Here is a 19,733-nt window from a genome sequence, read left to right on the forward strand (position 1 = left end):
GAATGTGAAACGTTTCTGCCAAGGGTGCTGGACATTGGATAACTTTCTCCCTTCCTCTTGCTGCTCCTGTCCGCGTTCCTGCTCTCGGATCCCCACCCCTCTTCCACGGCGAAGATCAAACGAAGGAAACCTCAGTGTGGAGAGGAAGCCCAACCACCGCCACGTTTCCAGCTTTTCTGCAGCATGTTCGCAGCCCATACAGGGCTCCTGCTTTTGGCATCCAATTTTCTTGCTTCAGTTCTTCTCCCTTTCTTTCCCCACCCCGGTCAGTACCCAGAGCTCCCTGTGTTCTCCCATTGCTCTTTAAGGAATCTGAGACCAATTCTGCTTAGTGCAGAAAGGATGGTAAAATGGAAATACATGAGTGAGGGAATAACCCTAGAAGGTCCTGGGAGGTGCTGAATGCCTGCAAATCCCACTCATTTCCCTAAGATAAACACCCTCACTTCCTTGCAGCACAGGAGCATAACTAAGTGAGAAAAAAACCCTAAATACTAACATTTGAAAGCACTTAACTACTACCTACTTGCTACTAAAGCTGATTTACTTTTACAACTAATGCTTTACAAGTACATTGTAGGATTTTATCACAGTTATACTGAAAAAAAACACCGAAGGGTACACGTTGAATTCCTGTTGACATTTAAAGCAGCCCAGAACCATAAAAACACAGCAAACAAAACTGGAGCTCGACAGTGACCACCAAAACCCACCTGCTCCCCACGGGTTAGCGAACGAAATCTGCACCCCGCTACTTCTGCAGCCGCGAGCGTGGCCCTGGCCTGGGCGAGAGGTCCCCCGAAGGCAGAGTGCCCATCCCCAAGCTCTCCAGCTTCTGCTCTCACCCAAGGAAGTCATTGAGGCCACCAGGAAACCCACAGCCATGCAGGACAACCCTCAAGCGCATACTTCAGCTCATCACATATTTCAGCTCATGCTGTCCTTAACAGAAATGCTTTCTTGGACCGGGCCGATAACCCCTCGAGGCGCATTATCAATTATTTGCCAGGCAAGAAGGCGCACTGTCATGGGAGATAAGGATGATCGCACCACACAGAACAAGAAAGATGTACATGAGAACTGATTTTATCCTTCGGAGGAACAGTTTACAGAGGGAGGCTTTTTGCCTTGTGGGTATTCCCAGCCATGGGGGCTGAGGAAGAGAGGCAGCTCATCTGGGAGCATCATCCCCTGGACACCCCAGCCCCGGAGCTCTGCCTGGGCATGGCCCTGCGGGCAATGGTCGCACTGGGGGAACAACCAGCTGGCTACGACCTCCCCCTTGGGTTATACTTTCTGAATCCTACAGAATCCAAACATTTTCTGGGTTTTTTTTACTACATATTGGAAAATGCACCTAAAGCAGAATTTACTGGTCATGACTGCATTAAGGAGACAGAGCTCTATGTGCAATGTCCTAGGAAAAGTACTGAAAAGAAACTAACTCCTGCTTCAACCCGTGTTCCCTAGCTAATACATTTTATTATTTTTAGTATTGTTGTAAAGTTGTCTCCCCAGATCCATCAGTAAAATGAAGAAGGAACCCACACTGTGCTTGCGGCCACCTTCCCAGGTGACCATGCCCTGCTGAAGAGTTCATGGGAACGGGGCTACGTGGGGTCCAGCAGCATCTCCCACCCTGACGTCTTCTTCCGAGTCACCTGCAAGGCTGCTCACTCAGCTGGAAAAAAAGCCCTAACATAAAAAACCCCAAGAAACCTCAATCTCTTTATCCAACTTCTCTGAAAAAAGATTTTAGAGATGCCACACAATACAGCCCTTTTTAGCTATTTGTGCCCTCAAGCCATGCATTAATACAGCTGAGACTAAGTGGGATTGAGGGAATTTTAAATTGGTACACTGGATGGTGCAGAAGGCTTTCAAAAAAAAAAAAAAAAAGAAAAAAGAAAAAGCACTCCAAAAAGAAAAAAGGAAAAACTCAACATAAAACTAGACTTTAACCTTTCACTGTAAATGTTATTAATAATAGCATCTTATCTCCTGTGACACAGAAAGTACACTGATTAATTACAATACACTGATTAGTAACAAACTCACAAATCTTATAATATTATACCATTTAATCACGTTTTTTTTTATACTGAGGTAAAACAGTGGTGCTCAGGGCATAGAACTCTTTGTATTTTAAACTCACCCCTTTTAAACCTTCTGACTTTGCACCTTTGTAGAGCCTTATTAGCTGCTCACTAATAATTACTGTACGCTGAGAGCATCCTGAAGTTGCCAAAGGGCATTGTAAGTATCTCAGAAAGAAATAAGAGCATGTCCATACACTTACGAAGACCTCGGGCACACGAAAGAACGTGCTTTTCTGACTGCATGAAGAAATTTCTACTCCATGTAGACAGACGTCAGGTTTCTACCAGTAAACTTCAAACCAGAAAAAAAGTTCTTCATAATTCAGAGATATTACATCTTTCTTAAAATGTCCACATCGAATTAAACCAAATGAGATATTTTTCGTGAGTTGCTTTTAAATTCGGTTCTTTCAAATATCCGTTAAACCTTTTGAAAAGTAAATGAATTTTATTTTTAATGTAATGTGCAATTGTGGAGATCTGAAGAAAAGCATGTGGTCCCAAAAGCATGTGTGTTTTCCTAACTATACAAGTTGGTCTAATAAAAGATATTATCTCTCCCTGCAAACCTTGCCTAGCTTCAGTTTTCCTGGCTGAATAAAGATAACAGAAAAAGTTTAATGATTAACTTTATCAGGCTTTTCCTGGCCGCTGGCACTACTCCTTGCTGCAAAACACGGGCTGCAGGTCTGGGCGCTGCATGAACCCACCTGCCCCAGACTTCACACGCCTCCTCCTGATACATCACCACCTCCACAGACTCTCAACCTGTCCAGAACAACCCAAAACTCTCCAAAAAGATCTCAAATGACGTTGGAGATGTGATATCTTTTGCTACAGTGGAAGGAAGCTCCGACTAAGGGCTGGCAGGGAGAGGCTGTGGTGCCTCTGGACATCCCGCCTCACCTCCCCGGTCCTCTCAAGGCTTTTGGAGGCTGAAACAAACCCCTCCAGAGCTTTCCAGATGGGCTATTCTTGGACCCTAGATGAGCAACACTGACTAGGAACATACCTGGCATTTTTTCTCATCCCTCACCCTAAAAACATTCTCCTCTGATTAGCGATAATCCATGGCCACACATTTCACATCTTAAACTAAGACAGTGAACCAAACAGTGTCTACTAAACACCGTCCCTAACTCTGATAGTACCTCTTCACCCTGAGACATCTGTCAGCATGAGTGATGCTCGCCCTACTGAGGGTTTCCGCATGGGGTTTTCCTACATGTCCAGGGTGGGCTTGAGTCAAGGCTAGGTTAAACTCTCATCATTTTGCAAATCCTACCCTTGTAACTGCTTCATCCCCACCTCTCCCGCACCAGCCAGAGGGCACTCAGCCCAGTCAGACGGACGCAAGCGTCTCCTGGTTTATGGAAACCACGTTCAACATCCAAATATTGTACAGTTCCTTGAATAATAGGGCTTAAAACCTCCCTATTTATCATCAGTGTTTAAAATAGTATCAAAACCCCACACAAGTAATGATGGATGAAAAATTTATCTTAACAAATAGCTATTTAAACTATGATAATCCAGAAAAATCTTTGCTAATCAGCTACATCTTTGAGCAAAAGAAATACATGCTCCTTGGATTTCGTAATAAAACAAAAATGAACATTGGCAGAGCAAGCAAAATCATCTACAAATACAAATCAACCTTTTCTCCTTGTGAGCCAGAGTAGCCCAAGGGATAACGGCACAATCATGCTTCTGATGTATTTATACAGCACATTTCATCTTCAGTAATCTAGATAACGCACTGGCAGATTCTTATCTCTCAATTCCAAGAATGCTGAGCTCTTCCTGTGCTACAGCAGTTCAACGCCCACCTCTCCCCTGACCACGCATGGCCCCATGGAGGTCTCTGGAGCACCATGGGTGCCTCCTTCCTACCCTCCCACCGCCTTGGGAAGGGGCCGTAGCGCTGCAGCCCCAGCTTGTCCTGGCTCCAGGCTGTGTCCCAGCAGCCGCCAAAGTTCACCACACTCATTTTGTCACAGTGTGGGGCACAAAGGACCTCACCAAAGCATGGGGCAGCCCTGCCCTTGCCTTCCCCGGCTTCTCTCAAGGGGCAACCTCAGCAATGCAACAAGAGCCAAAGGAGGGAGATCAGGATGCTGGAATAAAGCACTCCTGGAAGGATCTGTATTTTCTCTCTGTTTTTTGAGAGCTGACATTGTGGTCAATAATCTTCATATTTAAGGTGTCTTATTTTCTCATGCATGCAAAGGATAGCTGCACTGCAACTCCTGCGGCTGCTGGAAGGCATTTCCCACAGATATACCCAGTGCATTAAGTGACAAATAAAATCCAAAGCTGTAGAGAAACTGACTGCTCTTGAAACCACGTTAAACTATAATGGGCTGAAAGCATCTTCATGTTTATGTTTCTTCACTATCAATCACAGAGAAGAAAGTCAATGCTGATGTAGGTAAGCACAGGCTACGGGTTTATCTAATAATGTATACTGAAGACAGTGAAAAATATTTAAAATTTGCCTACAGTTATAAAACGGTAAATCACACTGAACGATACCACTGCAGTAAGCCCTTTTCCTCTAACGGTTTTCTATATTTTATCGGTTCAGTAAAACCCATCCCCTATTAACCTAAAAGCTGTACTTAAATACCCTATGGTTATTCTCAATTAATTGATTTTTTTCAATTTTGAAGTTGTGCCACAAACCCGGGGGAAGAGCAAAGTACAGCAAAATGAACTAATCAGATTTAATTTCCTTCTTGGGAAGGAGGCAGGCGAGGGGGGAGAAAGGCAGAGTCCTGCACTGAAGTTTCAGGAAGTTGACAAACTTTCCTGCCTTGCAGTAGAAAGCACTTGGCAAAGATGGACGCTGATGCATCACACTCCTGCCTACAAATTTGTACACTTGATTACATCACACAGGTTACAAAACGTATCAAATGAACCAAGTGGGCTGAGAAACACCCCTGGGATCATGAAAAAGGAGGCTCCTGCCGCAACAATGATCTTATGTAGTGCCTGTGTCCTAGGGGATCCCAAAGCCTCTTGCACATTAGTTGCCACTGACATGAAACCACCCTGCTGGCTGTCATCAAGAGGTACAGGCTACGTGGCAAAGGGGTGAAGTAAGACATGGTACTCATCAAGAAACCCAGCCGAACGAGCATTTTACAGTCTCACGCATAAATATGTCTGTGTTTTCATGGTTCATTCCACGAATACCCAAGAGGTAAACTGTACACTACACACTGTAATCTATTCCTCTAATTAATACCTTTGATAGTACAAGGAAAAACCCAATATTGTGAAAAAATCTGTAACACATGGCCAGCTGACTTTCTTAAAGAGTACTTAAGCATACAGAGGTGGCTTCATAATTATGCCAAAACCCCATTCCATTTAGTGGCATTACTTTCAGCAAGAGTTTTCCACACCTCTCCCTGGCTCTCAGCCAAACAAACGCGTCAGCATCCCTGACCTGTTGTCCTCTCCCTGCAAGCAGACAAAGTCCATGCCCATTTGTTTCCCCGATACCCCCTTCCGTCAGGAGGAAAAAGGTGATTCTTCTGCAGAAACTCGTTAGAAGCTGCTCTCAACAGAGGGACCACCTAAAAGAAGATGCACAGATCTCAGTCACAGGGTCTGGAAATGATTTTGTAAGTTTCCTAAAACAAGCTATTTTGTTGCTCCTCAGAAGAAGCAGACCTTGAGAGAGGTGCATTGAAGCAGATCCCTCTCAATGCCTTGTCTGAGGTCTAGCCAACTGACGCTAATGGGTTTCAAGATTTATTTTTTTTGCATTGTATGTAAGACAAGGGTCACCATTCTTGAAGGACTCCTCTTCAAGCTCTCATCGAATGAGTATGATGGATCTTCTGTCCCAAACACATTGATGCTGCTGTGCTCTCCAGCACAGCACTGCAGGAAGCGTTGGAGAGGATGTTGCATAGACACCCATGATAAAAACACGTCCCACCCTCTTCTGCCTCCTTACTTCAGGCTGAGCTGGTGAACCACGCTTGCTGCCAGCATTAGGTACAGAGCGCACACCAGGACTCCTCCCTGGCACGTGCCTGGATTCAAGCATTCAGCCGACTTGAGATTGCTTGGCTGTTTCTGCCCCTGTCAGGCACATAAACAAAAAATCAGTTGCTACTTCCTTGCGATTCACATGAGGAGTGCCTGGATTCAATGGGTTCAGTGTGGGGATCATTCAAACCAGCTGCGGCCAGTGAAAAGAATCCATTCTTCATTCCTGGGACCAGGCTTGCTAGAAAGTAGGGAGCAAATGTTCCACCCAAAATAGTTTTGGTCTGAGCACGAGAGAAGCTATTGGCAACAACAACGTTGAAAGAAAGAATGTCTTCGCAATAGGCTCAGATGCCTTGAAAATGTATTTTGTATCCTCTACCCCAAATTGTATTTCTTTCTGCGTCTAACAGACTACATACTTTAACTGGCTCTGGCAGATTGCTGAGTGTCTTTATTTTGGCTAGTAGAGAGCTCCCTTCCATATGGGACCTATCTAGGATGGAAAGCAGATCTACTGGGATGAGGAGCCCAGCCCCAGCTGAGCACAGGGCCACCATGGCCCTCCATAGTGAAGCCAAGTCGTGCAGGAGTCCTGGGAAAAGGGTACAAATAGGGCAGCTCCTCGGCTGCTCGCCTTTCCCCACAGCCACGTGGCCAGCAGGGGCGCGGGTGCATTCCCTGGTGCTGGCCATGCAGTGCCGTCCCTACACAATACGTGTGTGCTGGGTGGGCTCTCCTCCCACAGCTTCCCGGTCCATCCCGGACTGATGGTGCAGAGCAGGCTCTGGGCAAATCCTCCTCCGTGTTGTATGCACCCACCACTGTCCTTCCGTGCACCCAGTTTTACCACGAGGATGCTCCGGCAATATTGCAACAAATGCTGCTTTTCTCAAAGAGCTGCAGACTGCCACAGCGGTCAGCTGGGAATGGCGAGGTCTTTGCGGTTTATTTTTAAGCTAAAACGAATTTGAAAAGCAGAAGGTGCTGCTGTTGCTAGGGACGCAAAGGTAGAGTAGCAGACGTGAAGAGTTCCCTCTGGGTGAGCGACCAGGCCTGATGTAAGCACTTCCTCTGGGTTGACTGGCAAGAGCAATTAATCCTGACGCGGTGCATATGTTCCAAATTTTGTGTACTTCAGAAACGAAATGAGAAAAAAAGTTATTGTGCTCCGCTGTGAAATATCAAAAGCACTGAACTGTGATGCATTAACACGGCATTGTCTTCAGGACTCTCGCCCAACTCCAGGCTGACAAGAGGAGCTGGCACACAGACATTAAGTGCACATATTCTTTCCTCGTACACCCAGGTACTTTTGCACGGCACAATAATGCATATGAATGCGTCTCCATCCTCTTCATACGATTATCAGTGTGGCATAAAGTAAGGACAATGCCCGTTAACAAAAGATACAAGAGAGGATAACAACTAAGATAAAAAAGATTTGCATTTATAAATGTCACAATATAAAGGAAATGATAAACCCCTGCAAGCCGAGTTTCTAATTTCGTCTTAATCTCACTGGGCGTAGCTGTGCCAGCACTGGCTGCCTCTCCGTCTCCTTTCCAGTGGTCAGGACAAGCCTTTTCCCAAATCACAACAGCTGGCTGGAGCAACACTCCACCTCCTCTTTCTCGCTACAACTTTCCCTTGGAGCATGATGACTTTTAAATCCTTTCAGGCTCAAAGCCCAGTAAGCAGTAAAGCCCAGCACAAAGTGATATTTATTTCTCATAACTCTTTTTTTTTTTTCATAGAAGAATCCAACAGAAAAATAACCTCAACAGTATTTGTCATAGCCAGAGGTGGATTTGAAGCTCCGATGAAGTGAATGTGTTGCACACAGCGGTGCTTGGTGCCTGCTTCTTAACAGAGTTATAGGAAAAGCCTGCCCCAAGACAAAGCTCCTATCTTCCTTCAGCTGTCGTAAGGAGTGACTTCAAATTCTGGGGGGAGCTGGAAACTTCGGTATGGACAAAGCACTAAAATGAACAGCCACAGAGTAGTTTCCTTAATTAGAAAGTTGGCTGCGTTCGTAAGGAGAAGGAAAACAACGCTACAGACAGCCAAGGCAAAGAGCAAGTAAAAACTGTCGCACATGTAGCTCTGGAGCAAACAGAAACCAGCTCTATCAGCCCCCCAGATCCTCCAAAACCACTTGTAATTATTAGGCTGAAAATCAAGCGTGGTCCCGCTGCTGAATCAGAGCAGTACAAGCTTGTAAATATGACTTGGCCTTAATTAATACATTTTGACAAGGCTCAAAATACTCCCCAGGCGATTTAAGGCACTGTAAAAAATCAAGGAACTGACAGTTTTTGACCTCAAGATGTCAAATACAGAACTGCTGTCTAGTTTTGATGAGCTGTCACTCTATCCCCCGGACATCCCTAGTGAGGCTAAGCCTTTCACGTCATGGGCTGCAACCACACAGCACAGTCCACGAGACTACTGGCATGTTCCCAGAGCATCAGTCGACCCAGCTTCCACAGCATCCGAGAATTCCTGTCGATATAGTGGCAGCGGTGGTCTTCTCAGCCCTCTGCCCCGCTCTGCCGCTTGGCGATGGGCAATGGGAGAGTGCAGAGGCATCCAGCGCTGAGCAGCCAACTACACGGAAGCCTGAGAAACCCACACTCACTGCTCGCTTGCTGGCCAGGTTTGCCCGGCTGTCCTCGTGGAGACCTGGTGTGCTGTTGTAGGAGAACTAGAGAACTATGTAGCAAGTATGAAACACTAACCACGAAGGTTGTGTGCACATTAAATTCTCTAAGAAGAGACGTTTCAGACTGTGCACATCTCTCAAGCCAGCACACGGTATATCCCGACAGAGAGACGGGCAACTGTATAGAGATGTGAAGAAAACTAAAGGTAGAGAAACCACAGCTTTCCCCTGTGCTGATCGCATGGGGATCTGTCAGTCCAACCAGCACCTGACACCTGTGATCAGGAAGAAGCTGATACCTGTCGCACTGAGACAACCGAGCATCCCGCTATGGAATTTCAAACAGCCGGTGCCAGAACAGCACTCCCGGGGAAGAAGCAGCTGTGCCGTGTGTCTGGGGAGACCGGGAAGGCAAAAGGAGCAAACACTTCTTGGCTGCAGCAGAAAACCAACACACTGACGCCTCTCCTAAGCACAAGACTCTCGCCAAGGAGAAACGTGGGTCGCGGGCTGTTTCCAGGGGTGCGCTTGAGATGCTCTTAATGTAATTGAACATGAAGCTGTGGCCTCCCAGGGCTGCGCGCGCTCCTCGCTGTGGCGGGCTGCCACCCTGCGTGACTGAGAACAGGGTGTTTGTGTTTTTCTACTTCAAACCAGCCACCAGAATGAAATGAAATGCGGGTTCTGCCACGAGGGAGGCTGAGGGGCACGGCTGCGATCCGCAGAGAGGTGACTTGAGAGCGATGGCAGCAGGAAGGCTGAGTTTTCTCAGCGTAGCTCCAAAAAGAAAATCTCAGAGGACACCCTCACTATCCTCTTCCATGCAGGAGATGAAAAAGAATCTTCCCAAACTGGACAGGCAGAGGTGCAGCTCCATGGAGGGTCTCTGCCTCGAACACCTCTGCAGCAGGAATACGGCCTTCACCCCAGGAGACCTGCAAAATTACCTTACAGCTGACACCCAGGAGCTCCGCGCAGCTTGATACAAAGCAGCAAAGCACAGGCTACACACTCTGTTTACAAGAAAATTTATCTTAAATGACTTAGAGTGAAATCTTGGATCTGGGAATCAATTTTTTTTAAAAACCAATTTTAACTTGCTACTTTGCCAAATTCTGATTGAAAATTATTGCTCAGACCCCGAGGGCTCACAATCCACTTACCAAACACGGCACTGCTGTATTTGGATGGACTCGAGTCAGAGTATTTCTAACACCACGAAGGGCAGAAGCTAGAGGCAAACAAACAAAGCACGTAACTACGCCAACTTGAGAGGAGGAGCGTATAAAAAATTTGAAACACAAACACTTTGTGAATGTTACCAGCAGCGTTCTTACCAAGCACTGAATACGCTCCTAGAAACTGGCTACCTTTAGGGCACTGTCTGTCCCGCTGCAGTATTTTTGTGGCTTATTGCAGCTGATTCCAGCATTTTCCCTTTTCTTCTGCTCTTCTACCTTCTTCCTTCCTCTCTCACTTCTCCAGATGTGTTTGCACCGAAGGCAAGCTGCTCCCGTTGCCCCGGCGGGGCAGTTTCCAGCCTTGCCTACGCTCGGCGGTGCTTGCAGCCTGGCTGCTGCCTGGGCTGTCCGGCATTTCTTAGTACGTACTTCTTGTTCAGTACTGCGGTGCGTTGGCTACGTGCCTTATGAACGGATTAAACAAACAAATAGGTAAGAGGCATATTAACTCAGTGTGCCTAATAACGTCCCAGAGTGGGAGTAAAGGAAATTGGAGATTCCCCAGGAAACTGTCCCGGTATGCAGAGTACAGCCAGATTCTCCCCGTTACAGGGGGCGTTGCAGAGAGGAACCATGTACTCTTGGCACCTGGTGCAGACCATCCATGACCGAACCAGAAAACCACCACAAGGAAGACAGGAATTGCATTGCAAACTGCTTATCTTCTCGAGTCCAGCTGCTGCTCTGGAGCCTGAGGGCTCTGGGAGGAGCACGAGAGGCTTTTCGGAAGGAGTTAAAGCAGCTCTCTTCCTTACTGGCATCTTACGCCTCTTCCTTCCTGGAGCAGAAGCAGCTCGTTGTCCCCCTGGGAGAATGGGGGAGCATCTCCTTTGGCTCTCACGAAGCGCTCTGCAACTTCCCGTACCATAAACCGGTTGCGTAACACAAATCTGCACTGTGCAAAACCTCTCGAGCACCGAGCCCTGGAGGAGCCAATGTTGTTTCTCCCAATCCTTCTGTGAGATCTGTTTTCCATATGTCTCTGCTGATGTGCTCGCCTTCTTCACAACTGCAAAAGACCAGTCCCCCCCTCCGCTGATCCTACCCCTCTCCCTCAGCCCGCCTGCCAGCTGCCCACGAATGCACATGGATGGGTACCAAATGGTCTGGTTCACTCTTCTCAGCACCACTCTTCTCTCTGATGCCACCACCACTAAGGACACAACACCGTGGCTACACGTTGTCCCCAACCTCTGCTCAAGCAGTCCCATGGCTTTACTGGGGAGGGAAGCCACAGTAGGATGGGACTTCCCTTTGCGTTGCCCAGGACAAAGCTCATCTAATACCATGAAACAACTACCAAGAGACGAAAATTCAGTTTCAGAACTAAGCACAAGTTACAAGAGTCGTATTTACTATCAACTTCCCAAACCACCCAGATTCCTCTTAGAAGCCTCTCACAGCTGCAAATCCTCTACAAGGTGATTTTTACTTAGCAAAGCACCTGTTTTTCACCCTGACCACTACCTTCCCTCTGACAAGTATCTCCATTTACAGTCCAGAACTTTATAATATTGAGCCATGACCAAATTCATTATCTCCACACACTCTTGTCATGTCAGTATTACATGATTGCCATCTCGCTTTCTCCTCCCCGACCGCTACCACAATTCACATTGCTGTTAGCTTTCACAAATGACCTCCTTTGCTTTATTGTAGCCCATAGCATCACTAATCTTAAAATTATCCCTCAACATAGACAGACAGATATGCCAGTCTGATGTCTTTTGCCACTTCTCAGGACCTTCTTTGAATCCCGCAGTGAAGGAGACAACTCCGCCCTTCCCGCTGGACCCCATCCCTCCTTCTCCAGGGAAGAGCCACTTGTTCCTGCCCACTATTCATGCTTTTGTGGTGGAGCAGCCAAGCAAGCTCCTTCCACGCCTCCTGCTCTGCAGGTCTTGCAGATCCAGCTCCGCTCCGCTGCCGTCACAGCACGTCCCACCTCCTGCTGCCACAGCATGTCCCATCCCCTCGCCTGGGGTCCTTTTCTCCAAGGCAACTAGGGACTCTCCCACCACTTCCCACCGGCTTCCAGCTAGAATTCCTCGCCTGCCTCATTCTCAGAGATGCAAAAGCCTCATTTTTTTTCCTTTCTGCTTTAATCAGCTCTAACTCTGAAGCGCTTTTTCTGTTTCAGGAGACCTGGATGTTCTTTCCAGCCGCCTTCGAGCTTGATTTCCATGCTAATGCTCCAGACTTCAGATAGTTCAATCAAGTTTAAAGTCTCAATTTTTGCTCTTCGTGCAGCTACCACTCAGCTGTTCCCAGTGAAGCATTCACGGCAATCCAGAAATTTATAATGGTCAAAAAGCCACAACAGTTTATCAATTATTTTTGTACAGCACCCTCCCTACATCAGAGCACTGTGGGTCCATATCTTTGAATCATTTTTGTTTTCTGAGTTATGTTTTTCTTGAGAGCATCGCAGTGAGCTTGTCGGATTGGCTTCTCTGCTCATTAACAGGAGCAGAGGGCAGCTTGACACACCACAGTTTTAGGCTGAGTAAACCAAAAAATGTGGTTAAGTTGCCTAATCAGAACAAGAACAGGAATATTATGATTTCACATAAAACTGAAATATCAGAAATGAAGAAAATAATAGAAACATTCAACCATATGTGCAACTAAACCACTTTTAAATGGCAAATGTCCAAACCAGAACAATAGTTCTTAACAGACAGCCAGTACTGCACCTCAAAGTCAGGCTGACCGTGCAAAAATAACCGAAAACTAAATACTCAACATCGGTGCTGATAAGTACTATATTTAAAAGCAACTGGAGCTTTAATAACTCAACAAAATTAATTTGCTGGTAGTAAGGAAGGTGGAATGTTGTTTTTTTTCCCAAAGCATGAGGTGGATGGATATCCTATCTCTGTAAGCTACACCCCAATTTTAGCAAGTGCCGGGCGTGGGGCCAAACACACACACAGACACATACTCAGACACAAAGCTCCCGTGTTCTCCAGATCAGGCCCACAAACCGCAGAAACCGAGATCAAGCAAGAAATCCTCTAACAGATTCAACACGCAACATTTCAAACCGAGCGACACTACCGATATTTATTTTACCCATAAGCCCTCTATTAGAATTTTGTTTCAGAAATTTTCAATCGCAAACTTGCAAGTGGTTCGGTGGAATTCCTTTTTATGTCTTGCTTCAGACTGTTAATAGCAGTTCCGGTGCTAATGACCTAACTCGTGAACGCACAGAGGAAAAACAGCACTTCATGAAATATTGATACACACTTGGAAATTTGACAATTATCTCCAGAGCTCCTCGGTAAAATCTGAAAGCAAATAAATAGCAAACATTTCCTGTACTCATTAAAATACTGAAAAACAGAGAAAGAAACCTACTCATTATCCATTTGACAAATATAACCTATTATTTTTAATAATGCACAGGCATTCGATGCATGAAATTTACAGCTTCTCTTGCTTAAAGAAACCATTGGTTTTGTAGATCTAATTTTAAGAAATGCAATAAAAGTAAGTTACGTGAAGCTGGATGCTTTTGCAGGAGAGGGTAAAAGCCGCCTTCTATTGGCATCAATGACAAAACTACCATTTGTTGGATGGAAGCAAAACTTCACTCAACTGCCCTATTCTGGAAGCTGCTTGTCCAGAAAGATTTTAGAATTAGAAATATTAATTTTGTTGGCCATTCTCATGCAAGCTTCAGAAATAGAAAACTGGATAAAAAAAAGAGCTGATGAGCCAGAGTGTGGGGCTGTTAGTCCATCAGATACTTCTCCTTATCTTGGTTATCATACGCCAGCGAGATGATACACAGGCTCGCCCTCAGGCCAGAGCACGGCACGGGAGATGCCACACTGCTGCTCAGGAGCCCACGTTTTTAGGGCGAACAGCAAGCACAGAGAATACCTGCCTCTGCTGAAAAATATGAACCATAAGGGGAAAACTTGTAATGCAGAGCGTGACAGGTTGCTCGGCATTGCATTACGGTGCAATCACCGGTGTTAGTACAGGAATTCTGCTTTCGGGACCTTTTAGCCCTGACTGCAGATGAAACAGAACCACAACTGCTGCAAACAGGAATGAAATGGAAATTTAAAATACTTAATGTTTCAGTTGGTAAGAGAACAATTTCCACTCTTATTTAGGTCCACTCAACACGAGCAAGAATTCAAAGACAGGGAAAGCTTGAGATCAATAGGAATTGCAACTGCTGGCCAGGTGGGATAACTGAAACTGTATTTAGGCTTTCCCGATTACTTCAGTGTCCCAACAGGGTGGTCTAGATACTGACAAGCTCTCTGCTGTCCACACTGAATACTCTCTTTTATCTTTCATAATACATACTAATCAAGATTTCTTTCATCGACAAAGCAAAATACATGCACTTGCATGAACTACTCTACTTTTTGAATATTCATTTAAAACTTTATATAATAAGGCATTCAGAAGAAGGCAGAGAACACAATAAATGACTGCATGTGACATTTCCCTTCCCGTTTTTTTTCACTCTGTGGGTAACAGTGAGAGACTCCCATAAGAGACTGGACCATCACCAGAAAAGGCTGATTAAGAGTCAGTAGAGGAGTGTGTAGGAGGCAGTTTGAAACTGCTCAGGGATTTGCAAGGTTAGAACAAGTGTCAGGAGATGTGTTAGGGTTAAGAAGACAAACAAAGAAGTCCAGAGGGCATCATCAGGTTCTTGCATCTTACCACCCTACGACTGCGGATGTGGCTCCTTGGCGGGTGGGTAACCCACCCGGAGATACCACCTTCACACCTGGAGAATACACGCCAAACCCTCCAACAGGACCTCAGTTTTGATCTTCTTTTTTTTGACTTTTGTCATTGAAAGTATATCCTAAATTATTACTTATTGTTGTGTTCGCTGCCTAAGCACAGTCCCATCTACTTATTTCCTCGACAAGTCGGTACGACAGCCTAGGAAATAATAAATTGCTTGATAACCAAAGCAAGTCACTTCTAGCAAACAATGAAGACTGTGCAGAAGTACTGATCCAAATGGATAGTGACTGATACACTGATTATATTTTTGAGAGTTTTTCTCCCCATTTTCATGTGTGTATATATCTGCACATATAAATAAAACACAAGAACGCTATCTTGGCACCACCTGCTCCAACCCTTCAGGTAAGCCCTGCTGGTTTCCTCCCCACAGTGAGAACCCTACGTTTGGTGGCTGAGATGCACCTGGGAATGCCACCGGAGGGAAGAGACCACGGACCCTGCTGCTGACAGCAATGACACCAGCAGTTCAAATGCAGAACATACTGCTCGTGCACATGGCAGTGGGATCTGCAGACACTCCTTGCTAATAAAAAATGAAATTTATGCCTAGCAAATGAGATTACGTCAAGGTCTTCCAAACTACCTGAGACCTGGAGCCATCACACTGGGGAAGTGAACCGCAGCAGCCTCGCAGGGATGCTGTGTCACACGGAAAGGGGCACAGGGTGGCCCCGCGCAGGCAGGACTAGGGTTGTTTTACGTCGTGCCATGGGACCCACGTTTAAGCCGATTGTTGGCCTCGACACCCTTTGCACTGGGGGAGAAGGCGGAGGAAGGAAAGCTGGGCACTAATCCGCTCCATCTGCTCTGGAGCAGCTAATTGGATTGCGAGTGCAGAAGGCAAGGTCCCCGGACAGGGTGCTGGCAGTCATGCCGGCCAGGCAGAGGCTCAGAAACCTCCTGTTTTGCTAAACAAAGCTGCTCTTGTGCAGAGGGTCCCACCACGCTGCCAAACACACCTCTGGCCAAAGCCTTCCTAAGGACGCGCCCGGTTGCGCCGAGGCAGGGCATGGCTGCCCAGCACCTCTCCACTGCAGAGAGGGAACTAATACGGCCTAGGAAAAATAACATACGTGGCCCCCCTCTCTCGCCCCCTGGCAACTAACATTTCATCTTTAACAAAACACTAAAAACAGCAGACAGAAGAGATCAAAAACTAGCTTTCTTTACCAAAAGCCGGTGGAATGCTGTTAATGTTGTTTTATTTAGGTGCAAAAGTCAAAAGCTTGTCTGCCAGTTGCTATATATAAACCTTACTAATATATGTCCTACGTCTGCAACATTTATTCTAAATCAGTGACTTAATGATTTTGGTCTTCTGCTTTTTAAGGATTCAGCTCAGCACTTACTTCGCTTTTAAAAATAACAGACAATTCAGTTGTGCAGCATTTTCATTAAACTGGTCTGTAGCGTAACACTATGAGAAAGACAAGGAGAAGAAATATAAAAAATGTTTAATACAATAATGATCGGAAACCTTTACAATTTTTTCCCTCCGTGAACACTAAGTTTGTAGCTATGGAAACTACTTATGAGAAAGCTAAAAAGAATGTCAGCAAATATAGTCAGAAAATGATCTGGATATATGAAAGTCCTAACAATGACAGAGAACTACAGACACAGGGTAAAAGGAAAGTGTAAATTGAAGATGACAACACTTGTGCATCTGACAACATGTTCTCCTCCGACAGGCCAAATTCATTTTTATTGCCATGGCCCTAACGTCAATGAATTGCAACTGGAATGAGTTTGACACTTTATATTGCTTTTGATAAAACCATTATAAAAAGCGTATTTCAGCCTTTAAAAAAGTATTTTAAAAGCGTATTCTCTGCAATCAGTGAATCGTGTGCGCATATTGGCCAAGATAGTCAATATTTTATCAAGGTAGTTTTCAGCACAGCTCTCGCACGGTCTGTTCTTCAGCCATTTACCCTACTAATGTGAGCGGTTCTGATGACTTCAATTTTAAGATCCACACACAATACACATCTGCCCACTCATGTGCCCAGCTGAGGTTGGTGGGAGAACCTGCGAGCCTTTCAAAGGCTTTCCCAAACTCGCTGTATTTCCAGCCAGCACCCTTACCATTTTGCACATTAACATCTCGCAAACCATGTTGTGACCATCAGGACAGCAGCCACTGGCAAGACAACATCTGCTTATTTCAATCAAGTATTTTTATATGGAAGTTACAACCTCAGTTGAAATCATTAGTCGGTGGTTTTGCCAGTGAACGCAGTGCAGGCTTACTTTATCTGGAGTAACACACTAGCTGGGAATGGCTTCAAGGACTTGCTATGGTCTGTCAGGTCAATGTGCAAATTAAATCAGATTTATTTAGTACACAAAGCTTCCTTTGGTGCTGTTTCAGTCTGGATTGTTAATTGAGCTGCCTTACATGTATACATTGTGATTACACGCTACAGCCTGTCCAGAAAACACAGTGAAGAAAACGTGAAGTTGATTTCTGAACTGTACACTATATGGCAAAGAATAAGCAAATAGCAACAACAAACACTCATTAAATTTATATTGGATATGAAGTATCACTGCTAAACTCTCTCTTCCCATAGAAAGCTGTAACAATTTCAATGCGGTACTCTTAACAGAATGGGCAAATGTCTCTCTTTTAACCATCCTTGATGTGCTCTTTTAACCCCTGAACCACCATCAAGGCTCTTGCTCCTGACTATGCCCGCTCCTCTTTGGGGATTGTCCACATGAAGAGATTTAGCCTGCAACTCATGCGCAGTTAACACAATTTTTATCTGTCATAGGATGGAAAATACCAATAAAAAGTATCATAATCAAGTGTCAAACAGTATAAGCAGAGCTGAGCTAATCACAGTGAAAGGCATTTCTAGCTGGGCTCTAAGCTAGAAAAGAGAAGATGAGTCCCCTTCACACTGGAGAGAACTACTTGTCCAAGGAAGGCAGCTTCTCTCAGCCTGGCTTTCCTGCTCAGGGAAAGTCAGGCCTCTAACCAAATCTTACAGCCAAGTGATTCTTCTCCTCCTTCCTTATACCTACCCGACTTGCATGGGGCATCCCTGTTCCTCATCCCTGTGGGAACCATTTCCTCTTCGTGGTCATTTACTTTCATATATTCATATATAAACCAGAGTTTGAAAATCCATGCAAGACGCACATTTGCGACGAATCACCGTTCCTTACTGAAGCTCCCTAAATCCATCATCAGAAACAGAAATCTGGACCGACCCCTCATTTGGGCAAAGTCTAGGCTAGCTACCAAAATACAAAACTTCTTATCAGCCAACTGCTTTAAGACTGAAACATTGGATAAGAAAATTACAGATCAAGTCATCTGATAAAAATACGAGCAAACATAATCTGAAGATGCAACATTTTGGAGGTGGAGCTCCAGTAATCTGATCAGTGACCGTTAGACGCGGTTTGCCCTTACCAGCTTTGCTAACCTACGCTACTTATTTCCCTGCATTACCACCTGCTCCGGCACGAGGCTGGCCACAAACCCACTCTGGCAGCAGACCACCAGCTGACACAGTTTTGTCGCTCAGACTTTGCAGGGTTTTTTTCCATGCTTGCCACTGAGAAGACTTAGTGCATTCCCTGCCTGTAATGCTACGGATGGCGAGGCTGCAGGAGTGGCCGGCTCTGAGGACGTTTCTCGCTGGGGAAGCCATTCCTGACAGCTTCATGGACAAGGTCTCGATGATGCAGAGAGCAGCAGCTTTGCCAGAGCCGTGGTTGGGGAGTTCCCAGGAAGGGAAGCTGGCTCGGCTCCGGAGACATCGCTCTCAGCTCCTGCGCCCTACTCGCTCTCCCGCCACAGCAATGGGTTCAGGGTGCTCATTCACCGCCTTCTCTCCATGTAACTCTGCAATTCTCAAAAAGGGCAATTCATCTAGCTTCTTCTTAATCATTATTTTTTATGAAATGCAAGGAAGTTGAAGCAATAGATCTTGTTGATGCTTTTCCCTTATCTAACCGTACCGAAGCAAAAGGCCCATAAGCATGCGGCGCGTCCCTGTATCCCTGCCCAGGTCATTGTCTCTGCCATCAGAAATACCAGGCAGAAGACGGCACCCGGCACCTCCCTCTCTGCCCAAACTCCAAAGGAAAATAGCAGCTGTGCAGAATCCACATGGAGTGTCAAAGCTCCGCACAAAATCACAACTTGAGTATCTAGAAACAACTCACTGCAGAAAGACTACTACGCATAGTCCAGCAAGACTTCAAAAATAACCAAAATGATTTACTTTAAATCCCTATCCATATAACAAGCTTCAAAATACCACTGGACTATATCACACATTTTATAACCCTCCACTGACTGAGAAGACATTAACCTACACTGACAGAAAATATCTGCAGCCATTTAAGAGACAGAGTTTAATACTGAACTTGCTTCCACCTTGCAACTCAAGTATCCACAGCCAAAGCTACAGCCAGGAGAAGGCTCTTCGCTCCTAAAAACGCATCCTGTCTCTTCCTGCTGGCAAATGCAATTTTCCTGGATTTAGTCAAGTTTCTGTCATCCGCTCAATGTTTTAAAAACATCCTAGCATATTTGTAATATTCGCTTATCACCTCGCGTGTAAGTGTGAACACTCCTTAGCAAGTGGTGTTCCTTAAAGAGTAATTCCTCAACACAGCCCAAACATCTACAAACCGCCACGCCTTCCATTTTTAATCCGTATCCTTCCATTTGCCACGTGTCTTACCTTGGCTTCTACTTTTAAAATATAGTTTAACAGGAAGAAAACCTCCCAGACTCTTTGGAAAATAAAAAGGGGAAATAAATAAAAATGAAGACAATTTTACAGGTCCTACTTCAGCTAAACCTTTCAGGGACTTCAATGAGAAGATAATCTTTCTGTGATTATGGCCAAACCCTCCCGTTGCTTAGCAACACATAATTAAGGAATATGTTTTCAGATCCGC

The 19,733-nt window shown here is 45.4% G+C and overlaps 1 protein-coding gene across 7 annotated transcripts in view; it reads right to left on the reverse strand.

The window, feature by feature from the left end:
• CTBP2 (C-terminal binding protein 2) overlaps window positions 1–19,733 on the reverse strand; it is a 146,835-nt gene that overhangs the window by 24,366 nt on the left and 102,736 nt on the right. The window contains exon 1 of one of the 7 annotated variants that reach the window (XM_054207337.1): window positions 10,110–10,133. The exons of 5 other annotated variants lie outside the window; for them this stretch is intronic. Coding sequence is in view for 1 of the 2 variants with exons in the window: in XM_054207331.1 (XP_054063306.1) it covers window positions 714–885 (172 nt within the window). In the remaining variant the exon portion in view is untranslated. Of the gene's footprint in view, window positions 1–713; window positions 937–10,109; window positions 10,134–19,733 lie in introns of those variants that run through there. One more of the 7 variants, XM_054207331.1, reaches the window with a different exon arrangement.

Source organism: Rissa tridactyla, chromosome 6 (assembly GCF_028500815.1).
Source record: "Rissa tridactyla isolate bRisTri1 chromosome 6, bRisTri1.patW.cur.20221130, whole genome shotgun sequence".
In the NCBI taxonomy this organism is placed as follows: Eukaryota; Metazoa; Chordata; class Aves; order Charadriiformes; family Laridae; genus Rissa; species Rissa tridactyla.